General features: G+C 33.9%; 1 protein-coding gene across 1 annotated transcript in view; it reads right to left on the reverse strand.

Annotated features, from left to right (window-relative positions):
• Positions 1-4,814: 4,814 nt before the first annotated feature.
• The window catches only part of LOC134264112 (egl nine homolog 1-like), a 28,289-nt gene continuing 8,880 nt past the window's right edge, over positions 4,815-24,223 (reverse strand). Inside the window, exons 2-5 of the mRNA XM_062746414.1 lie at positions 17,402-17,521; positions 9,165-9,301; positions 7,095-7,159; positions 4,815-5,336 (exon numbers count right to left, since the gene is read on the reverse strand). Coding sequence (XP_062602398.1) covers positions 5,311-5,336; positions 7,095-7,159; positions 9,165-9,301; positions 17,402-17,521 — 348 coding nt within the window. The 3' untranslated portion in view covers positions 4,815-5,310. The remainder of the gene's footprint in view (positions 5,337-7,094; positions 7,160-9,164; positions 9,302-17,401; positions 17,522-24,223) is intronic.

Here is a 24,223-nt window from a genome sequence, read left to right on the forward strand (position 1 = left end):
CAGTCACACACACTTCGATCTCTAGATACGGCGTATTATAAAATCACCTAGCTTGAAAAAACTCTTTCTTTAATAACACTATTTTACCACATTTCATGATAGTTTGAAACTGATTCAAAGTGTTTTCATGAAGAGATTTCATTAACAAATGCGTAAAATTTACATGAACATGTACTAATATGACGAACAAGTGTGGATTTATTTAAAAGAAGAGTTATCTTTCTTTTATAAAATAAAGTTATAATGGAACTCTTATATACTAGTATGCAAAAATCTTTGGTGAACATTAGAAAAAAAATTTGATTCTTATAACATTAACATAAATACACACAACAAATAATTCATGGATATTTCTTAACTATTCATCACATGATTTTTTTTTACTCTATTCACATGACAGGGGTCTAATTTTTACCTCTACAGATGTCTTGAGCAAAGATCACTTTAACAATGGGTTGTGAAGCACAATCAAGAGCAATTTTGTAAAACAACTAAATCACACAGAGCAAAATAAAAATACAATTAAAATCTTTAACATTTGCCTATCATTCAAGGTGCATTGAAAACATAAACAAAAGCTGCAATTAGTAATGAGGTGATTAATTTTAGTGTAAATGTTAATTGTTATTTTTTATTATGCAACACTTTACGGTATTTCAATCCTCAGGTTCCGAAAATATTCAACTGCTAAATTTGATTAAATTTTGAATATCAAGTAGACATATAATTTTTTTTAATTATTAATACTCAAAATTTACACAACACATAGACAAAGTGCACATAAAAAAGTTATTTGACAATTTTCTATCAAAAAGAAAGAAAAACAGCCCCTCAAGGACAACTATATGGTTACCAGAGTACTATGCATCCAGACTTTCTCAAAATCCTCACAGTGCACAAACTTTCTGTGGGACATATTCTAAGAGGAAACATTTTTTCTATTCATCACAATATCTTTTAGAGACCCACTATTTTTATTAACAATTCAGACGTTGTACAAAGAGACACTCAAATGCCATAAAAATTATTGATAAAAACTCAATACAGTCACCTTAATTATGTTCCCCAAACGAAGTTTGGGAACATATTGTTTTTACTTTTTCTGAATTTTTTCTTTGTTCTCCGGTACTTTTTTGTCCGCGAGTGTTCTCGTAAACTACTCATCCGATCTAGGTGAAACCTTTTTAGGGTCACTAGGTATGTTATGTAAATGTGCGGAACGAAGGTCATTTTGCGCGCACGTGCGTGCAGGTGCGCGCACGTGTAACACGTGAAATGACCAATATAATAGATTGAGCCGTAACTTTTTAAATATTGGATGAAATGCTTTGAAACTCATAATATAAGGATATAAAAGCAGTATAGACATGATGACATGGTCAAAATAGCAAGATCTCACGCGCATGCAGGTGCCCTTCGCTGCGATTGGCTGAAACTTAAAGTCTAAATATCTATTTTGTTTTCTGACAAAATCCTTTGAAATTTTGAACATAGTCTTACATTATGAAGATCTACAGCATGATATATAAGAATAATCATGAACGCACGCACATGCACGTGTGCTGCAATCTGATTGGCTAAAACTTTAAATGCCTACAACTTTCTTGGTTCTCAATAATACAGGGTGATATTTCAAATATGAATAGATATAATGATTGCCTACATTATACTACTATCAAAAGTAAATACATGGACGTGCATGCACATGCGACCGCACACAGTGTATTAAAAGACAGTATACTTGAGTGTTTGATGTTCATGCAGAATTAAGAACTTCTAAATGTCAAGACATGTAACATACTGAAGCATGCAGATCTTTTTACCCTTGACCTTGACACTTAGATCAAGGTCACTGGTAACCTGAATAAAATGTAGATATTAACTATTTACCAAAATCACCTTGACCTATGAACTTGAAATCGACCTTAACCTTTGTCCTTGACCAAAGGGTATAAAGAAACATGAAGTACATGTACATGTATCTAGAAACACCTTTCAGAGTATATTTCGGTTGACAGGTTAGAAGTTAAAGAGGTGGTGGTTTTTAATGACCTTGACCTTTCATCCAAATGTCACAATCAATCTTAAGTTCTTGGAATAAGATACAAGATTCAACTCCAACATTAAATAGGTAAAGACTGAAATTACCCCCCCCCCCCCACACACACACACACAAACAAATCAAATTAATGGCAACGTAGAGAATCACTGTTAAACTCAAATAACACCTCGGACCCACATAAAATTTCAGGAAAACTGCAGAAAAGAGCTCGAGGAAAGTGTATTAAAATATTTCATTTGAGTTTCCAAAGTATACATGTATAGGAATTATTAATTTATACAGAAAAAAATTACAAATCCTGTCGTGTTTAAAATTTAAGTGCAGATGACCAAACTTGGCATATAAGCCTTTTATAGCCTATTTATTCAGATGTCGTTAAAAGCATTCGATTCTACTGATATGAAATAATATTTTAATACCAAGCATCCTTTGTTAAATTTACCTTTGAAATTTATTTGAATTTTTTTTTAGAATTACGCAATCCCCAGAAATAGCGATTTTCGGTATATTAAAAAATCAATATACATGTACGCTCCTTCGTAAAATAATCAGATATTTGCATTCATGAAAAAATATTAATAAGAAGGTGTTAAACAATATAGGTCACATTAGCTGACACGAATGTCTTTTTAAACTTCTCTTGTAAAACCCAGAGAGTAGCCCCCTATGCATTGGAAAACATGAATAGTTCCGGTCAAAAAACCTTTATATATTTATTTACAAAGTATATAAAATTTACCAGGCACAGGTATCAGAGTTGTCAAAATGGCCTGAGAGGAAATATTTAAAAAATTCTGAACAGAAAGGAAAATCCCTTTTCCATGTATGGAACTACTATTGAATAAGTTCATTTTGATTGGTTAGGTATTGGCGTGATACCATTAGTCGACTTTAACCCTGCCTTGTCGTCGGAATAAAACCAACTTTGAGCCCGAGGTTAAAATAAGTAGAGAAATAAAATGTGAATCGATATATTAAAAATATGAAATATGCTTGAAAAATGGTAAATTCATATATTTTTTTTTTCTTTGATTCGCGGGATAGAAAGATATGTTAATCGCTTAATCAACATGCCATAATCATCTTGCATATGCATGTACATGTACGTGTGCGCGCATGCAAAACGTTAAACAATATATCGTTGATAGTTGATATCATTGTAACTTTTATATTCTTAAATGAAATCTTGGGATACTTAGCATATTTATAAAAGGTCTTAGAGGAATAAGGCACGATAAGGGACATGGGGAGCGTTTGGGGAACATCTGTAACGGTCCCCGTTACAATTAGCACTAGTTAATTACTGTGAACAATTAGAAATAATAAGGTCACCATAGATTTCCTTAACCAAATTGTTTACACAAAATATTTCATAGGAATGCACCATTTCTAAATTAACAAAGTAGCAGAAAAAGAAGGGTGTGTAAAATCATTGAATACCTTAAAAGCAGGGCATGGAAATAGCACCTTTTAAGTTTGTCACATTCAGATTTTGAAAGATACCTAAATTTGTTGAGATAAAAACACCACAATTTACAGTTTTGAGAAAGACCCTGCATACCACCTATCCGAAAACCTCTGAGCTAAGTATGATCTAATGCTTCTCCAACCTACAACTGCACATTTTCCAAGTTCTTCAAAATTTGACATTAAAATAATTTATATTAAATGTTTTGTAAAAAATACTAAAGAGATGTAGAGATAACTTCAGAGCAAAAACGTATAAAGCCAGACAGATGGACAAAGTGGTTACAGTATACTTTCAAACTTTGCTGGTATAAAAATACTAGCTCTCACATCCCATTTCTTGTAAAACACTAGCTACTCTAACTGCTGCAGGCATTGGAATGTAATAATACATGTACAGTGTCACAAATGATGATATGAAAATATAAATTAAACTTAGCAATCCATAGCATAACATAATGCATTGTACAATTTTATTTAGACGTGATGTTAAAACAAATGCTTGCACGTTCAAACTAAATTTTAACCATTTTATGGACATGTAGAGTACATTGGATACTTTCAGTAAACATATTGTACAAGCAGTGTCATTCTGTGAAATACCTCACCAAAGCTCAAAATGAGGCTGGAAAATTAAAATGAGGCTGGAAAAATGAGACCTTGAAAACATACACTTGCACATTAGTTCACTCTAGCCATAAAATACTGTTAACCAACTATTGTTTGCAACCATTTTTTAAAAGTAATGTGAAATTCATCAACATATAACAATTTTAACCAATGATGACTCTTTATATATAAATCCACAAAGAAATAAATATTTGCAAGTATAAAAACACGTTGCAAAACTCGGGTATATATCTTGCAACCAAATAAAAGTTGATTTATAGTACACATACGCTCTGCTATGGATAATTCTTCGGTAGCATAATGGATCAACACAATCTTATATCTTCATGCGTTACATTCTAAACTTCTCATCATTTTTACAAAAAATAAAAAAAACAACAACATATATTCTATATGAAAAATTTCTTTACAACATACACCATCTTGTGTAAACATTTCCTTGAGTTATTTTCCCTGGAACTCTGAACTGTTGGATCCTTCCATATTTCACTTCAGTCACATTTGTCTATCATCCAGATTTAAAAAAACAAACAAAACAAAACTTTTTTAACCTTGTCACAAATATCACAACAGTGTAACAATACTGATCAAAACAATCTGTAGTACAGATTTCTCGGTCTCTCCAATCAAAATCTGTATCTTGTACAGATTTCTATTCATAATCACTACATTCATGTCCATTTAGCACACAATATATCAATCATTTTGTCCGCTATTCATTTGTGAACAATCAGATACAACAGACATGTTAACTGTCTAAACTACGCATCACTTGACTGTGATTTTAACTGTCTAACATGATTCCTTCGTAAAAATAAGTCTTCTTGTGAGATGACCAACAATCAAGAGTTGATGTGAGCTTGCTACACTTTTTTGATTCAATATATTTATTCCGGAGAATATTTGAATGACACAAAGCATGTGTACAATTTACAACTTGAAATAAACACCTTGTTGCAAGGATTTGGAAATAAATATTTGAAGTCAAAGATCGAGCCGAGCACTTGACTGAAGAAGTAATTATGACATCACAGTAATGTGACATCATAGTATTATGACATCACAGTAAGGCACCAAGCAAACAACATGGAGAGTACAACTGACATATTGCTTAGCACAGAAAAAAATACCCACAATCCAATGTATCTCTGCTATCGCTTAGGATGCTTCTGACCCTCTGGAAAAAAAAATACAAAAGTTTAATTCTTACTTCTTGGCTCTTACTTGTAAACCTGTACATTTCTTTTAATTTCATTTTTTTAATTTAATTGATAAATATTATTTTCATTTTGATAGTGAATAAACATTGAAAATATATTGCACCAACAATTATGATAAAAAAATGAGAATGAGATTGGCATGATAAACAAGAATACTAAAATACTTGTAAAAAAAAACAAAAACAAAAAAAAACAAAAACAACAAGCAAACGTTCCCATATCCCAAACACAACAAAACTGAAAAAAAAAAATGATATCACATAGAACTTTTATATCTAGAACACAGGCATCTCGAATACCAATTCTATAAATCACCAAAATCTTGCGACACCATATTTTCAGGAGTTATTTATTTGGTATTTATAAGTCGAAAATTAGTTTCAATGAATGCTGGTTGTTGTCCCATGCTTATAAAAATACACACAAGAAAACAAATTTCACGAGTAGATTGTCTCTGGTATTTTCACAAAAATTGAAGTTCTCGTGAATATTACGTGATTTTTAAGGGGGGTATTCTTATAGATATCTGACAACAGCGACATACCCTATACTCTTAGAGAGATCTCTATATATTGTTTACAAAATACCATATACCTGAAAATTTTAAAGAGACACAAATTTAGCATTTGTCTTTAAAAATTGGTATTTTATTTTTAGTGAGAAGTAATTTTAGCAATTTTAAAAAGCTCATCATAGAAGCTATCAAAAATAAAGCGCAATAATTTTAAGCGATATTAAAGTTTTAGCAATCTTGGCACCCTTGCTAATATTATCAAAATTAAATCCTCGCTAAAAATTCTGCTTATAGGGTATAACATTTATGCAAGTTTAAGTACAAGTCCCCTCTTGAAAAATACACAAATAATAAACAATCTTCCGCAATTAAGTTCTCTTATTGAACCTTATTTGTTTACAACAGTGATATACCTTCCAAATTAACAATAATGTTCACAACATCTCTATGGCCCTCGTACATTTTGAAAGCCTATATTCACAACAGAAATGTTTCACCTATGATCGACAACAACGATATACCCTCTAAAATTAACAGCTATGTTTCTTGGGCTTGCTTCGTCTTCGATTGACCAGACAACTCTCGAAGCCATCATAGGACTTTTTCCTTGATGGCCCCTGGTTGGAGGTCATGATAGGGAGGAGTTGCTGGACCCCCAGCACTGAATTAGAGAGGGGGGACAACCCACAGTAATCTACAATACAGGTAAAACACAGGTATCCAAAACAAAATAAACAGGTGTTATCTACAGGTAATGCAAACTAAAAGATACAATCAAAACAAAAAGAAGCAGTCAACAAAAATGAAATGTTTTTTTTTTAAATGAAGAAATGAGCTTTGAATGGTTGTTGGCCTGTGGGCCTCAACAGTCACCTGAGTAACATTGTTTTTCAGGTCATTCTTTTTTCCCCTTTATTCCCTTATATTTCTTTGAAGCCCCTCATACACATTCAAAAGCATATTCAAATGTGGTAATGTATTGAGAACAAATTTTCATCTTCATACAAAATGAAGCACTGCTTTTCATCCTACAGAAATAAACTTTCTATAATTTAATCCTACAATGTCTTATACCCCCCTTGTCTCCTCATTGCTATGAATGATTTATGGCATGATTAATGGCTATGGAGGGTTATGAATAGAAGAATGTGACTCAGGAGATTTAAAATTACGATTCTCAGAAAGGGGAGATTATCCATACCTGTAAATTTCTCCACGGCTTGTTTCCTTTCGACAGCATCGTAATACCAAACAGTAATGGCGTATCTGTAATTATACAACAAAAACAAAAATTAGACCTAAAACCGTCATGATACCATATAGTAATGACATGCATATCGGTAATTACTGCAAAAAAATTAGGCAAATTAAAGACAAAGGCAACGTAGTTAGAACTTTATCGTCTTTTCCCCTGGAGTTGAAGAGTTCCAATTACTTATAGAAACTAAGTGCAACATTTCAATGTCCATATATGCTGTGGTACACTTTATCTTCCAAAAAAAAAAATTTGGATAAACAAAACAACTATAATATACTACTATTTTTTTCTTTACTACTAACTTTAGTAGATACTAGTACGGTAATTTTTCTTTTTAATTTTAATTAATTTTTTCATTAATTGATATCTTTTCAAAACCTCTGGTATTGAATGCTAAAATTTTGTCCACAAACATCTTATGGCACTATCATACTACGATCTGAAACTATTATTATTTTGAAAAATTATCACAAGGGAAAGTATGTTGCATATGTCCTTATAAGCATAAAGCATTGTAATATCACATATTGATAATGCATATGAATTAAAAACACAAGATCTACTAACAGTGTACAGCTAGGAAAGAAAACGTGATGGTCCCCCTGAATCACCAGTCAGGTGCTCTACAGTTACCATGGCAGCAATTAAACCCATCTGACCACCACATTCCTCCTTAAAGGCTTTCACCAACCCCAACCCCAAACAAGAGGCCCATGGGCCACATCGCTCACCTGAGTAGCTTTGTGTGATGCAGTTCTTTACCAGATTTCCCCCTCTACTTACATCTAGTGTGGTCCCCTACCCCCTCCCAACCCCCATCTTTATTTTAATAATTTAAAATCTACACTAGCCCAGGATGCTTCCACCTAAGTTTCAGTTTCCTGGCCCACTGGTTCTTGAGAAGAAGATTTTACCAATATATTTCTATATAAAACTATGACTCCCTAATGTTGCCCCTCCCTACCCCCCGGGGTCATGATTTTACCAATTTAGAATCTACACTACCCCAGGATGCTTCCACCTAAGTTTCAGCTTTCCTGGCCCACTGGTTCTTGAGAAGAAGATTTTTAAAGATTGTTCCTATATATTTCTATGTAAAACTTAAATTCCCAATTGTGGCCCCGCCCTACCCCCCCCCCCCCCCCCGGGGTCATGATTTTTATAATTTAGAATCTACACTACCCCAGGATGCTTCCACATAAATTTCAGCTTTCCTGACCCACTGGTTCTTGAGAAGAAGATTTTTAAAGATTTTTCCTATATATTTCTATGTAAAACTTGGATTCCCTATTGTGGCCCCATCCTACCCTCGGGGGTCATCATTTCTACAATTTAGAATCTACACTACCTCAGGATGCTTCCACATAAGTTTCAGGTTTTCTGGCCCAGTGGTTCTTGAGAAGAAGATTTTTTAATGACCCCACCCTATTTTTGTATTTTCTTGATTATCTCCCCGTGGAAAGGGACCTGGCCCTTCATTTTAACAATTTAAATTCCCCTTCACTTAAGGATTCTTTTAACAATTTAAATTCCCCTTCACTTAAGGATGCTTTGTACCAAGTTTAGTTAAAATTGGCCCAGTGGTTCTTGAGAAGATATTGAAAATGTGAAAAGTTAACAGACGGACGGACGGACAGCTAGACGGACGGATGGACAGACAAATTTTTTTTATCTTTGGGCTGCATAGGTATTGGCCAGAGATTTTGTATTTTACATGAGTATGAAACCTTGCTGATTTCATATAATTATGTTGCTTCTCTGTCAGGCATGCAATATTAACTATAGAAACATTAATATTTTTCTTTTAGACATGCCTTGGTAACTGCAGCAACAATTATTATGCTTTTCTAGTAGGCATACCTTAGTTAATATATACCGTTTTTTTAGTAAGCATGCCTTAGTTACTATATGCTGTTTTTTTCTTTTAGGCATGCCTCAGTTACTATAGAACAATAATATTTTCTTTTAGGCATGCCTTGGTAACCATGGTAACTGCAGTTATAATAATAATACCTTGTTTTGGTCGTTGGCATGACTTCGTGAGGATTTCGTCGATCTGACCAGAAAAACAGAAGTCGGTCAAAGTTGGGCTCGATGCTGGCGATACGACTCTCGTTTTCAGGGTATATATGCAGTGTTCCTCCATCAGTCTATTCAGAGAGAGAAAGAAAAAAAATCTAAAAATAATGAAAGCAGAGAAAAGGTTGCAATTGAAACTTCACCTACAATAGTGCTTGCATTGTTATTTCTCTTAAGCCTTCTTTACAAGCATTTTTTTGGCTAGGGCTTCATGAAAATATGCCTACGTGCAAGTCTGTGTGATTCACACACCAATAATTCACACTAAACTTAAGGGGAGACAGGATACATGTCACATGATTATAAAGACATATTACATCATAATCGGTGATGATATACATGTTAAACGTTGTTAAAATAACAGTTCTTGTGTAATTTTATTCTAAATTCTAAAATTGTTTTTTAAACATTTAATTTTAGAAATTATTATTAATAAAATTTTTAAAGATCTTGCCATCATTTAGATATTGTGAAGTTGCCCAATCCACACATTTGTTTCTCTTTACCCTGCAGTCTGACGTCAGTGACGTCATAGACGTAGTGTTTGAATTCTCAGTGCATACACCCATCTAGATCAGTTTTATTTCATAATAAACAGGTCACAGTCAATGTATCGTGATAAATTTCTGTAGCAGATTTTTACTCAAGCCCTAGAGGGGCTTGAGTTATCTAAAACGATGCTAGGTCATCGATTTACTCAGTTTAAAAACACGAAATTATATTATATTTGTAGATAAATATATTTCTAGAAACAAAAATGAAGCTTATTTTGAAAACGTCTGTATATTCAAAAATATTAAGTGTTAAAAGTCGGATTCTATTCTACAGCGTATGAACAATGAGTGAAGCGTCGCAGCTGCAACAGTTTCTATACAGAGATTTCGCGCTTTCATTTGCGTAGGGATCTCAGGTACTTTTTACAGTCGCCGACAAAGCATCCTTGGACGAGTCCACTGGTTACTCTGAAAGGTGACGCAGGTTACCCCATTTCTAATTGTCCTTCTCTTAACAAATTTTCGAAACGCTTATTCTCGCAGTGTTGGTCTGATTTCAATATACAATGAAGCGCATTGAAGTGGTAAAATTTTCCATTTGGATGAAACGTTCTGAGTCATGTTTTGAACGTCAATTATAACGTAACGACACGCCCATTTCTTTAGAAACGAGAAAGAATTATTCGTCGTAATGTTTTAGGTCACTCCACTTTCCGCGACAAGCAACATGAGTTACACTAAAATGAAGATTTTTAAATAAGAGAAAACTATATACAGAGTCCCCACTTTTGTAAAAGACGCACTGCAACGAATTTGTACATAATTATGATTTTATCATGTTTATTGGAGTTAGCATAACACATGTATCAGTCGAACACGTGCTTACTCGCTGTTTATGTAGACCGTCAATTTGATTGGCTATTATATTTATGGAATACCTGTTCTACAGGTATTCGATTAAATCATTTGACCGATTTTTCTTTTGAGTGACAGTAAAATAATAGCGCAAAATTAATGTTAATTTCTCCCTCATACGTTTTTTTTTTATTTTAAAAAATCGTACTTTCTTCAGCTTTGGTAACGGAACCTAAATAACTTCTTTTGGATTCGAACGGAATATGTACTGTACATGCCGCACAGTTAGATGTACCCGTATACCGGTAATTCCGTGGCTTTTTGGAGCCCTGAGCCCCCCCCCCCCTCCACTTTGAAAAACTTTTCTTCCGACTTGCAACAAGCTATTTAGATTGATGTTTATAAAATGTTTTTATGTACGTCATTAAGCAAAATTAAACAAGAGGCCCATGGGCCACATCGCTCACCTGAGAAGCTTTGACCATTCTGTTCTTTACCAGATTTCCCCCTTGTAATGCATCCCCACCCTACCCCACTGATCATAATTTAGACATTTTGAAATCTACACTACCCCATGATCCTTCCATGGGCACATATGTTTCAGCTTTTTTGGCCCAGTGGTTCCTGAGAAGATTTTCAAAGATTTTTCCTATATATTTCTATATTAAACTTTGATTCCCCATTGTGGCCCCGTCCTTCCCCCGGGGGTCATTATTTGAACAATTTAGAATCTGAATTATACCAGGATGCTTTCACATAAGTTTCAGCTTTTCTGGCCCAGTGGTTCTTGAGAAGAAGATTTTCAAAGATTTTTCCTATATATTTCTATGTAAAACTTTGATACCCCATTGTGGCCCCGCCTTTCCCCCGGGGGTCATGATTTGAACAATTTAGAATCTACACTATACCAGGATGCTTCCACATAACTTTCAGCTTTTCTGGCCCAGTGGTTCTTAAGAAGAAGATTTTCAAAGATTTTTCCTATATATTTCTATGTAAAACTTTGATTCCCCATTGTGGCCCCGCCCTTCCCCCGGGGGTCATGATTTGAACAATTTAGAATCTACATTATACCACAGTGTTTCTGCTAATTTTTAAAACCAAGGGTCATTATGACCCTTTGATATAAACTTTTGGGGGTCAAAAAGATTTTTTGAGGGTCAAAATATATTCTGGTTTTGCTTTCGGTTCTAACATTAGCTCTGCCTTCTAAGATCATATATTTGATGTTTAAAAATTCAAAAAAATGAAAGTAAAATATGATTGGTACATGTATACTTCTTTTGTTTCGGTACACAGTTACATTTTACCGATTACACCATTAGGGTTTCGTGAATACCTCAATCAAAAGATAACAATTGAAAGTGTTTGATTGCTTTACAAGACTGTTTATTAAAGATTTGAACTTTCCTCACCTTTTCATCACCATAATTAGCCTTTTTGACAAAGCCGAGCTGATATAAATATGCCGATGTAAAGGTGTCATAACAGTATTACACTTTGGTTCACGTCAAATCATGGCTGACGGAAAATAATCCCGGAATCTTCCCTTCCGATTCGGGCATTTTGATACGAGACTGGAGGTGAATTTTTTTATGAGATGAAAAACAACATGTAAACTTCCTGTATTGACCAGATTTATTAAAATTTAGGGCGTGCTGATTTTTCTGTATACTGTCAAGAGTGGGGAGTGATTAGGCCCTGGACTAGATTTTCAAGCACCTGCTCGACTTCGACCGAAACAAACTTGCGTGCCTTGCTGGATGGCTATGTATTTTTTGGTACTAAAATCTTTATAAAGAATGGTTTTACTAGATCTGAAAAGGAAACTTCTCAGAAGTTTGTTTTGAATTAGTTACATCTACTTAAACTTGCGCATTTTTGGTAAGAATATATAGCAGAAATTAATACTGTTGTGACACCGTAAGACTGAACATGCTGAAGCGCCATTTTTGTCTACGCTTCCGGTTTTCTTAAGAATTAGATAGGTCGTACAAAAGAATATTTAATAGATTGTTGACATGGAAATGCCGATTCCAATCACTGCCACTTTGAAATTAAACTAAAAGGAATGATAAATTCCTAGAAAGTTGTCCAGAATGTAAATTAAACATACAAAATATCTTTTTCTATGAAAACATCAATATTGAACTGGATTTTTAAAACTTGTTTTTATATTTTTCTCTGCGTCATGATGACCCTCTAGGTGACGTTTTTGGGGGTAAAAAGTGATTTTAATGCGTAAAATACGCAGAAATATGCGTTAACGGAAACACTGTACCAGGATGCTTCCACAAAAGTTTTAGCTTTTCTGGCCCAGTGGTTCTTAAGAAGAAGATTTTCAAAGATTTTTCCTATATATTTCTATATAAAACTTTGATTCCCCATTGTGGCCCCGCCCTTCCCCCAGGGGTCATGATTTGAACAATTTAGAATCTACACTACCCCAGGATGCTTCCACATAACTTTCAGCTTTTCTGGCCCAGTGGTTCTTAAGAAGAAGATTTTCAAAGATTTTTCCTATATATTTCTATGTAAAACTTTGATTCCCCATTGTGGCCCCGCCCTTCCCCTGGGGGTCATGATTTGAACAATTTAGAATCTATACTACCCCAGGATGCTTCCACCTAAGTTTCAGCTTTACTGGCCCAGTGGTTCTTGAGAAGAAGATTTTTTAATGACCCAACCCTATTTTTGTCTTTTCTTGATTATCTCCCCTTGCAAGGGGATATGTCCCTTCATTTTAACAATTTAAATTCCCCTTCATCCAAGAATGCTTTGTACCAAGTTTGGTCAAAATTGGCCCAATGGTTCTTGAGAAGAAGTCGAAAATGTGAAAAGTTTACAGACGGACAGACAGACGGACGGACAGACAGACAGACGGACGGACGACGGACAAAATGTGATCAGAAAAGCTCACTTGAGCCTTCGGCTCAGGTGAGCTAAAAAGCGTATAGTTTGAAGTACAGTGAAATATCAGTATCTCGAAGTTGAGGGGACCTGGACACAACTTCGAGATATCCGGGGGTTCGAGATATCCGAAGTAATCTTCAAAAGTCGAATCAATAATTTCCCGGTTTTTTTTTTTCATCTTCATCCATAACACTATCCTTTATTACCAAACATGTAGTCTTTATGGTAAAGACTCAAGCATATTCACAATAAATAAGAAGACAAACAATGTTTGTTTCTTTCTTTATCGTGTATAATTGTAAAACAATGTAATATACATGCCTTATAACATTGCATATACAGCGATTGTACATTTTCCAGGCCATGCTTACGTGGTCAAACGGGATGTATCATTAGCGTTATAGTTGAAAACCTTCTCCGAAAAGAAAAGAAAAAGACGAGTTTTTTAAAAACATTATTTAATGAAATTCAGATGTTATGTAAAGCGCTAAAGAATAATCAGTATTTAAACTGTGTATTTGAATAATATTAATAGCTTATGTGTATTACATTACGAAGTACTACTGAGGAACGAAGTTTACGAAATTAACAATGCAAATGGCGGTCAAGGTTATCTATTTATACGCAGGTATTAACATGCATGTAATCAATCACTGCACTGTGCATTACGTACTGCAACTTAACTGTTTAATTTAAGTTTATCGTGAAAAATCTTTGTGTTTTTTTTTAATTATACAAAGCATATTATTAAATGCAATATCAGTAATACTGCCTGTTTTTATTTTCTGAATTGTTGCGAAGTGGTTAGTTTTATCGGTCGTAGACTACACCAAACACCCAAGCTGTGATACCAATTACCCTGCCACAGATACCCAACATGAGCTTGGGATTAATTAAGATTACCCCAGTTTGAAGGTGTTAATTAATAGCCACTGGCAAGAATGTGTGACGTCACGACGCCAGGTGTGTTCAGTAGACCGAAAAATTCACTGCACTTCGAGAAAAGCCAGGTAAAATAGGGCTTGGGACTTTGAATATACTTCGACATAAGCGGGGTATTCGAGATTACCGTGTTCGAGATATCAGGTGTTTTTTAAATCAGATATATAGAGAAAACGGCCGGGACCGGCGACCGACTTTGACATAAGCGGTGTATTCGAGATATCCCATGTTCGAGATACTGATATTTACCTGTATATGAAATGTCTACATAAAAAATATTTTATTAATTCAAGAAACGTCTACTATACTCTATAAAATATTCCTGAAAGTGAGTAACGTAAATTCATCGTATAGTACGATAAATTATATTTATTCTAATTAACTTCATTATATGAATTTTGTTTCATGTACATGTATATAATTCAATAGAAGATTGAACTCAATAGCCCACATTATACCATTTTAGGATATTAATGACTTTTCTTAGTTGATTTTCTACAGCTTGAGTATCTCTGACTTTTTGTCAGTATATACTTGTTTTTAATTAGTATTTTTTCGTGTTTAGTGGCAGAGATTCTCTCTATTTAGATAATTTTGAATGTTTATGTTTTCGTGTGACGTCACAATTGATTTCCCGCACTCGGAAAATACGAACGTGAAGCGTTTTTATCACGCTTACGTCTAATTCAACAATGTCCTGTGTGATATTGAGGTAAGCTTCACCCTGTGATATTTATGCAGTAAATAATTACTATGAAGGACTGACATTCAATCGTAAATTTAGAAATATTTATTGACAGAATTTTTTCCAAATGAGGTTTTTGTCGTTGAAGCTGCCTTGAAAAATGCAGAAATTATCCCACCCAAATACTTAATATATAATTAAAACAATTGCTTTCAGATAATTTAAACACTATGAATATTCTGAAATATTTGAATATATAGTGTTATCTATCATGCATATTTATCGTTTGTGCATAAAAATTCGCATTATGGACTCCGTTATGGGCCCGTAAACATGAAGTATCTAAACTCCATACAAACTCTAAACAGGGCGGTATTTGCTAGGCGATATCTTTTAAATAAGTCAAGAAATCCCATGACAGGACCATTTTAACATGTTTAAAATGTTAAGTACATATTTAATTAGCAATATAAAAAATACGAAAAAAATTCACTGACAGGAATTTTTTCAGCGAAAGGTCCTGTTGCTCCTTAAAAACATTCCTTATATTTACATTTTACATGTTTGGAAGCAACTATAATATACTAATAGTAAATATTTGAATATGTCCCTGCCCTATATCGTTGCATTTTACTAACATCGCTGCAGCCTTATTGTGACGTCACATTAACATACGTTTCTCCATGTATATTTCTACGCCTGAGTATACACAAAAATGGTATTCAAATCAATTTCACAGTTGGCTTACAATGAAACGCATAGAAGTGGTATAATTTTCTGTTTGGATGGAACGTTTTGAGCTATCTTTAGACACGCCCATTTCTTTAGAAAGGAAAAATAATTCAATCGAATAACTGTAGAACAGGTATTTCATAAATATAATACCCAATGAAATTGACGGTCTACATAAACACCGAGTAAGCAAGTGTTCGACTGATACATGCGCTATGCTAACTCCAATAAACATGATAAAATCACAATTATGTATAAATTCGTTTTACATCAGCGGGAACTCGATACACAGCTCTTTCTTATTTAAAAATCTTCATTTCAATGTAACTCATGTTGCTTGTCGCAGAAAGTGTAGTGTCCTAAAACATTATGATGAATATTCCTTTCTCGTTTCTAAAGAAATGGGCATGTCGTTATGTTATAATTGACGTTCAAAACATGACTCAGAACGTTTCGTCCAAATGGAAAATTTTACCACTTCAATGCGCTTCATTGTAGTAGAAAAACACAGCAAATGTAAATATTTAAGAAATAAAGTCCGCGTTTTCGTGAATGTTGCAGAATAACCTCCGAGGTCGAGAAATGTTGTTTGAAAGATAAAAGCCGAGGCTTTTATATTTCAAACAACATTTCGAGACCGAGGAGGTTATTCTGCATCATTCACGACAACAAGGACGTTATTTCTATTCTACCAAGATCGATAAATACGGCGGATCGTTTCCTCTATAGAGAAACGAATTAGGTCACCATGTCTCGATTACGCTGTTCCATTTAACACCAGAGGTAAAATTTGTTTGCTTACCTGTGTATAGAATGCAGACGATTTGAGCTTTCGTTACATTAAAAATAGCCTTTTTAGATTACAGATTTGTTTGTAATATGTATTGATCAGTTAGAATGAATATACAATAACAAAATCATGTTCCTGTTTTACTGCTAAAATCAAGTTTAATGTGTAGGGAGGTCCGTGGACTAGCCCCGCTTAGCTATAAAAACCGACATTCATCAGCAATTTAATGCAATTAACAGTGTTTATACTGCAAAAGACGACACATCGATGCGGTCTAAACAAGTATTTCATTCTACAGCCAAACATGCATTTGAATTGTTCAGATTTGATACCTGTTTCTGATCTGATAATTTTTTGATGATGTTCGTGATTTATTGGAGAATAATGTCCGCCGGTTTCCATAGGTGTTTTCAATAATCGTGGTAGAATATTTAATAACGTACAAAAAATAAGGCATTCCAGTATATATATACATGCATGAGCATGAAAAGAATTTTTTCTTTAAAGCTTGCAAGTACAAGGTTCAAATACAGAGAGTGTAATGGTTACAGAGATTATGAGATATTTTGTTATTGTTTTGTAAAATGGTTACAGAGAGTACAACATGTTTTGTTATTGTTTTGTAAAATGGTTACAGAGATTATGAGATATTTTGATATTGTTTTGTAAAATGGTTACAGAGATTATGAGATATTTTGTTACTGTTTTGTAAAATGGTTACAACCTGGGAGTAAGAGATATTTTGTTATTGTTGACTAACCTTCGAGTCCCAGTCCTTGTTGAGGTAATAAATACAGGTGATAGCTCGGCCATCTTTGTTTGGATTATCCACATGACGGAGATATCCAGAGGAAGGACCCGGATAACAGGCCACCATAGCCTGGAAAATAAAAAACGACAAATGGAAATCACAGATTTTATCAGGACTCATTACAGATATAGGCCACCATAGCCTGGAAAATAAAAAAAACTCATTACATGTTTTAAGGTCAACAACTTTGCCCGGAAAATAAACAACAAATGGAAATCATGGATTTAATAAGCACTCATTTAGTCATTACATTTACAGACCACCTTGGCTTGAAAATTAAAAACGACAAATCGAAATCACAGATTAAGAATTGCATTAAAGCTATATGAAGTACAAGTGTACTTTAAAGATCACATTATCTAAAAATAAATGACCCCCAAAAAATGCAAGTCAGAATTTTATCACTTAAAGTCCATAGAATGTTTTGGTTACCCTGCACCAAGCTCAAATTCATGATTCAATACTGCACGAATTCTTTCAGAGACCACATTTGATTATAGGTTTAATTATTTTTTGTCCTGACAGATTCTGATGATCAGGAGCTTAGTTATTGAAAATCCTCACAAAATTTGCTACAAATTCCAGAAGTAACATGTATTTTATAGCAATGGTATTTCTTAAAAATTCATTACTGAAATAATATATTACTACAGCAAAACTCAGATATAATGAAGTCGCTGGGACCTATGAAATTACTTCATTATATCCCTAATTCGTTATAACCATATAAGAATCTCATTAAATCTATATAGGCTAGCTGGGGATCCAAGATAACTTCACTGTATCCATGGATTCGAAATATCTGTGTTCGTACTAAACGAGTTTTACTGTATAGTTTATCATTAATTTATATCTATGGAAAATTGTTAAATCATGAATATGTTTTAATGTAATGCAAATAAAGGCACAGGCTATTAAGCAATTTCTAATTGATATTAATTCAATCATTGTAGACATTGTATTTTCAGCAATGGCATTTAAGATCCATCATAGGGTTTTTTAAGTAACCTTTTTGGTACAGGTCTCAGTACCCTTTTAAATAGGATTTTGATTTTTTTTTTTAAATTTCACAAATCGAAAATATTGGCATCTTTTATTAATTTTAGTCTTAAATGCATAGAATCAACAACACATGCTTTTCCCATTTTGAAAAACTGCTGAGGTGGGTGGGGGTAAATGAATCATTTGTTATAACCCTCATAGGATCAGCGTTTTCCATTCAAAGCTTTAACGACAGACGATACGTTCCTCAATAATTTATAAATTCTTACAAGATTTTGTCAAGTATCGCTACTTAGACATGTCCACTCACAAAGAATTGGGGTACCTTACCAGGAAATTTGCTCGATACCAGAGGGTAGTTTTTCTTATCCATTTGGGGAAAAAAAATTATTTTCCAATTTTTTAGTGTTTGGATTTTTAAAGACTTAACTGCTTAAGAAATCATAGTGTAATTAAAATTTTTAATATTTTTCATAAGATATACAAAACAGATATTGAGGAACATCTTGTTTGGCCTTAAACGTCAGAATATACCAATTATTTTTATGATGGCATTTATTAAAAGAAATATGAAGGAAAAAATCTACAATTTAATAAACAAACAAGTAGAATAAACAAAACATTTTTGGTATTAAATAAGCAATGGTTGCCATGGTTGCAATTAGCTGATTTATTACTTTTATCATTCTAAACATTGATGTTTGAAAGAAAAGAAATCTAGAAAAATGATTGAGACACGGGGCTGCAGTAAAAAACAAAACATTGTAACCTTGATCACCATTATATTAAGTACGTAGCCAATCAGGTTTTCTTACTTTTTGTCAAATTGAAGTCAATCCTTTTGTTTTCGACAAATACCTATACTGAAGTGCAAAATCTGTATAACGTACCAATCATTTCTTCCTGCAGCTAAGATGTACTTATTTGGATTAATATTAATCTTTTTATTTGACAGATGACAATTATCTAGTTTGTTTGTTTTTTTATCTTTAATTCAGGTGTGTTTTTTTGTTTTTTTTTTGTATCCTCCACACTAGTCTTATGGCCATTAAGGGTCACACTGAGGGATTTCTTGTTGTTTTTGGAGAGCTACAAATTTTGTCCTTTATTTGGCACTCAGGGTCATCGAGCAGTGAGAGATCTTTTTCCTGCCAGCACCTGCTGCGACACATGGGACCTCGGTTAACGGGTTTATACAATTTCATCCAAAAGATAGGTCTCCATGTCCCAAAGTGGGATTCGAATTTGCAACCTAATACGTTGCAAATTCGAACATCTGCTCTAGAGTCACGAAGTAAAGAGTCAATCCTTATGATCGACTCTTTACTTCGTGACTCGATCTAGGGCAGATGTTCTTACCACTGGGCCAGGAGGGTGACTAAAAGATCTAGTCAAAAGCATATTATTAGTAGCTTTCATCTAATTTTTCTGTTCTGGTCATTAAAACAAAAGTTGCTGGGTTTTTTTTTTATATATAAAAAATGAGTATTAAGGAATAGATAAAAAAATTAAAAGGGATATCAAGAAATGCTGAGATCATGTTTTTGACCGATTTCCAAACTGACCTCTGAGATAAAGGTGGGATGAACTAATGCCCGGTGAAATTTACATCTATCAATAGGTCAAGATCTGAAAACAGGCTGGTATAGGTTCAAACAGGAAAACTAATTTTCACATTATACTCTGGCATCACATTTAAAAGGCATTCTTTAATCTAATGTAATGTCAGCTATCATGCCACCTGGTAGCACTAAGTAAATTTCATCAAAACAATATATAATTTACAAGATAACTGTATAATTTGAAAACAAAACAAAGTTCACTTTGATAAATACATGTACAAATTATTTGATTGTCTTTTTTTTTCCAAAAGAGTTTACATTTAAAGTTCAACTTGAATGTCGTAGCATTTGGCAAAAGCTATTTTTTTTATTCTAATGTCTAGCGCCTTGCATAATGATTCTTTTTCTTCTCCAGCAATAGAGGGGGGTGTAGATTGTGTGAAGAGCTGTTGACGGCCATTCAGTCACGTAGGCCTTTCCACCTGTTAGGAATTTTCTTGATCCAGGAATAAAGTGACAGAATGTCATAAACAATGCAGCCTAGCTTTTCACCATTCGTCATAGACATCATATTAAGTAATTCATACTAAGTACAAGTTCAAAACCCCCACTAATTAGAAAAGATTTGTTAAATTGAGGTGCACGTATAGACGACAGCATAGGACCCGTTTAAGTCAACAAGAAAAATCTCACAGCGACAAAATCACATTTAAACAGTTCCTCAAAGGGTAAATTACCGTTAAAGAAAACGTATCTTATTTTGTGAGGAATATACTATTATTTAAGTACCATTTTGGTATGTGCATCATTATAAAATTCAGATTTTTGAAAGAACAATGAATAGAAGTTGTTCTTGGTACGTGTAATTATTCCGATTTACCACCAGTAATTATCTATTTCCCAGTGGCCATGACTTTGTTAAATGACCTTGAGAGGAGTACTAGCCCTTAAATGTAAGCTACAAGTATATATGTATCAAATACCGTCTAATATTTTTTCAAAGAAAATAAAAAAAAAATAATCCTTCCCAAGACATTAATATTTAAGCTTTTTATACATTTCCATTCACAGAATATGGGAACTTATGCCAGATCACATACTCTTAGATCTAGACAAGATGGACATAGAAATTTAGATATCTTGTACTAGGCCGCGCACAAGCTAATCTCTGAAAAAATTCCTGACCTTTTGGCAAGACAAGATGTGATACAAGTACAAAAAATATTCCTTTCCACAGGTTTTGTTTAAGTTTAAGTTTCCCACTTTTGACGGCTATTAAACTCACTGATTAAATATTTAACAATGAGTTTACTTAAAGGAAACAAGAGGCCCATGGGCCTTATAGGTCACCTGAGCATCATGCAACAACTTTCAAATGATTGAATTTGGTTCATGTTTTTAGCTAGATGCTATGGCATTCACAATTTTGAAAGAGGCACCATTGCTAATCGTAACTATACACTTAGCAAATGTTTAGTTTGTTTACTTAATACCCATAAGCAGGGTAAGGGAACAAAAATGCATGTCAACTAATCAGTAATATTCAGCAATAATCGTGAGTGCCCCTACCACAAATGAACCCCTGACCCTAGGTCTACACATTGCACAATTTTTGAAATGCACACTTGCTTATCAAAAATGTTTGATTAATACCAAGGAGCAGATTTCAAACAATTCATTTTTAGTATATAAGAAACCCCCCCCCCCTCTCTGGTATCCCTGACCCAGGGGCCTTGAAATTCACAATTCTGGAAGAAAAGCCCTTACACATCATAACCATATAAGTAGTTCATCTGCTTATTACCCAGGAGTAGAGAAAAAGATTTTTATAGATGTAATGTATTTTCACTATATAATCATTATAGAGTCCACACCTTAACACCATAACCCCTGACCCTGGGGTCATAAAATTCACAATTTTGGTAGAAGCATTCTTGCTCATCATAACTATGTCCTTAATTAGTTTATTTAATACCCAGAAGCAGAGAAGAAGCTTTTCAAAGAATAAATCTTAATGCATTTTCACTATATAATCAATAGAGCCCCGCCTTAACACCAGAACCCCTGACCCTGGGGCCATAAAATTCAGAATTTTGGAAGAGGCACTCTTGCTCATCATAACTATGTACTTAGTTAGTTTATTTAATACCTAGAAGCAGAGAAGAAGATTTTCAAAGATTTAATGCATTTTCACTATATAATCAATAGAGCCCCACCCTAACACCAGAATTCCTGACCCAGGGGCAAAAAAATTTACAATTTTTTGTAGAGACACTCTCGCTTATCATAACTATGTACTTAATTAGTTTATTTAATACTCAGGAACAGAGAAGAAGATTTTCAAAGAAATAATGCATTTTCACTATATATTCAATAGAGTCCCACCTTAACATCAGAACCCCTGACCCTGGGGCCATGAATTTCACAATTTTGGTAGAGGCACTCTTGCTGATCATAACTATGAACTTAATTAGTTTATTTAATACCCAGGAGCAGAGAAGCATACCCAGGAGCAGAGAAGAAGATTTTCAAAGAATTAATGCATTTTCACTATATAATCAATAGAGCCCCGCCCTAACACCAGAGCCCCTGACCCTGGGGCCATAAATTTCACAATTTTGGTAAAGGACTCAATGCTGATTACAATCATACCAGCAGTTTGACTGCTTGATGTCCAGGAGTAAAGAAGAAGATTTTTAAAGATTGCACTAATTTTAGTGGTTTTTGCCCCACCCCCCAGGCCCCAGGGGGGCAGAGACTATGAAATTCACAATTTTTGTTCCCCTTCACCCACAGATGCTATATACCAAATTTGGTTGAAATTGGTTCAGCGGTTTCAGAGAAGAAGCTGAAAATGTTTAAATGTTAACGCACGACAGACGACGGATGACGACGGACGAAAACAGATAGCAATAGGTCACCTGAGTTTACTCAGGTGACTAAAAAGGTGGTGGAAATGCAAATATTATGCAAACCTGTAAAATCTCCCTTTATAATTTTGTTTGTTTGTTTGTTGTTTAACATCCCTTTCAGAATTTTCCCCTCTCCCTCAAATTGAGACACAACCATATGCCAGCTACATGTAGTAGATTTAGAGGGCTACAAATTCAAGTCTGTACTTGGAACTCATTGCCTTTGAGCAGTTAAGGAAGCTTTTTTTCCTGCTACCTCCTTCTGTGACATGTGATCTCGGTTTGTCCGATCTCATCAAAAGGACCGCCTTCTCTCCGTCCCTCAGTGGGACCCCTGAAGTTGATTGGATCACGACGCTTTACTTCACGACTCTTACTTAGTGCCATGTTGTCAGACCTTTTTTGTTTTGAAGAATAGAATTGATGACATATACTATGTATACTTTGGCATATTTAAAATTTCGCCCAATCAGTGGATAATTATGGAGTTGTTAGCATAATTAAGAATTTGCCTTTTACATGTTGTGTCTTGTATTTTCATACGATTTCTTAGCAGCATTCATGAATTTAGTGTCATCTGCAACAAATCTGCATTAATATTGACATCTGTTTCTTATTAAAGTACACCTAATTTTTTTACATCAATTCAAAACAAGACTATGCTGACATTACACATCAAAATGTCTCCAAAATTTTCAATAAGAATTAAATTTTGAACCCCAAGTGACGTGTCTTGTTATACAAAGAGAAAAAACAATGTAATGTCAACCATTACAATGCAGACCTCACATTTCAAATACTGGTTAACCAGTGATTAAAAATCATGGGATTCCCGCTTCTCAACTTAACATTTTAATCAACACATTAAATGTAAGTCAATCTTATAATTCTCAGATTTCAAAATAGTTACGATAAAACAGAAGGCCATACGGCCTTAAAGGTCATCAAATTTTACAATTAAAAGTACACCATTTACTACAATCATTATAGAGAAATCTTAATGATCACTTGTGGTAAATTTTAGTTGAAAAGTCTTAATTTTTAAAATTAGAAACAATGTAATAGTTAACTGTTTCATTATGGTCATTTCAGTATGTGCAACCACTGAGAAGATCAAAGTACTCAGAAGTTCAGAGAGCCGGGCTCATTTACAGAGTAGAACGGATTTCTTATTACATGAATCACGTTTATATTCTGATGAAAAAATTATTTTAAAACTATCAATATAAATGATAAGACACTGACAGTGAGTTTTTCAATCCTAATACCATGGTCCGATTTTGTCAGAATCAGAA

Source organism: Saccostrea cucullata, unplaced genomic scaffold, assembly GCF_032062105.1.
Source record: "Saccostrea cucullata isolate Sc308-1 unplaced genomic scaffold, CSIRO_AGI_Scuc_v1 ctg3048, whole genome shotgun sequence".
Lineage (NCBI taxonomy): Eukaryota > Metazoa > Mollusca > Bivalvia > Ostreida > Ostreidae > Saccostrea > Saccostrea cuccullata.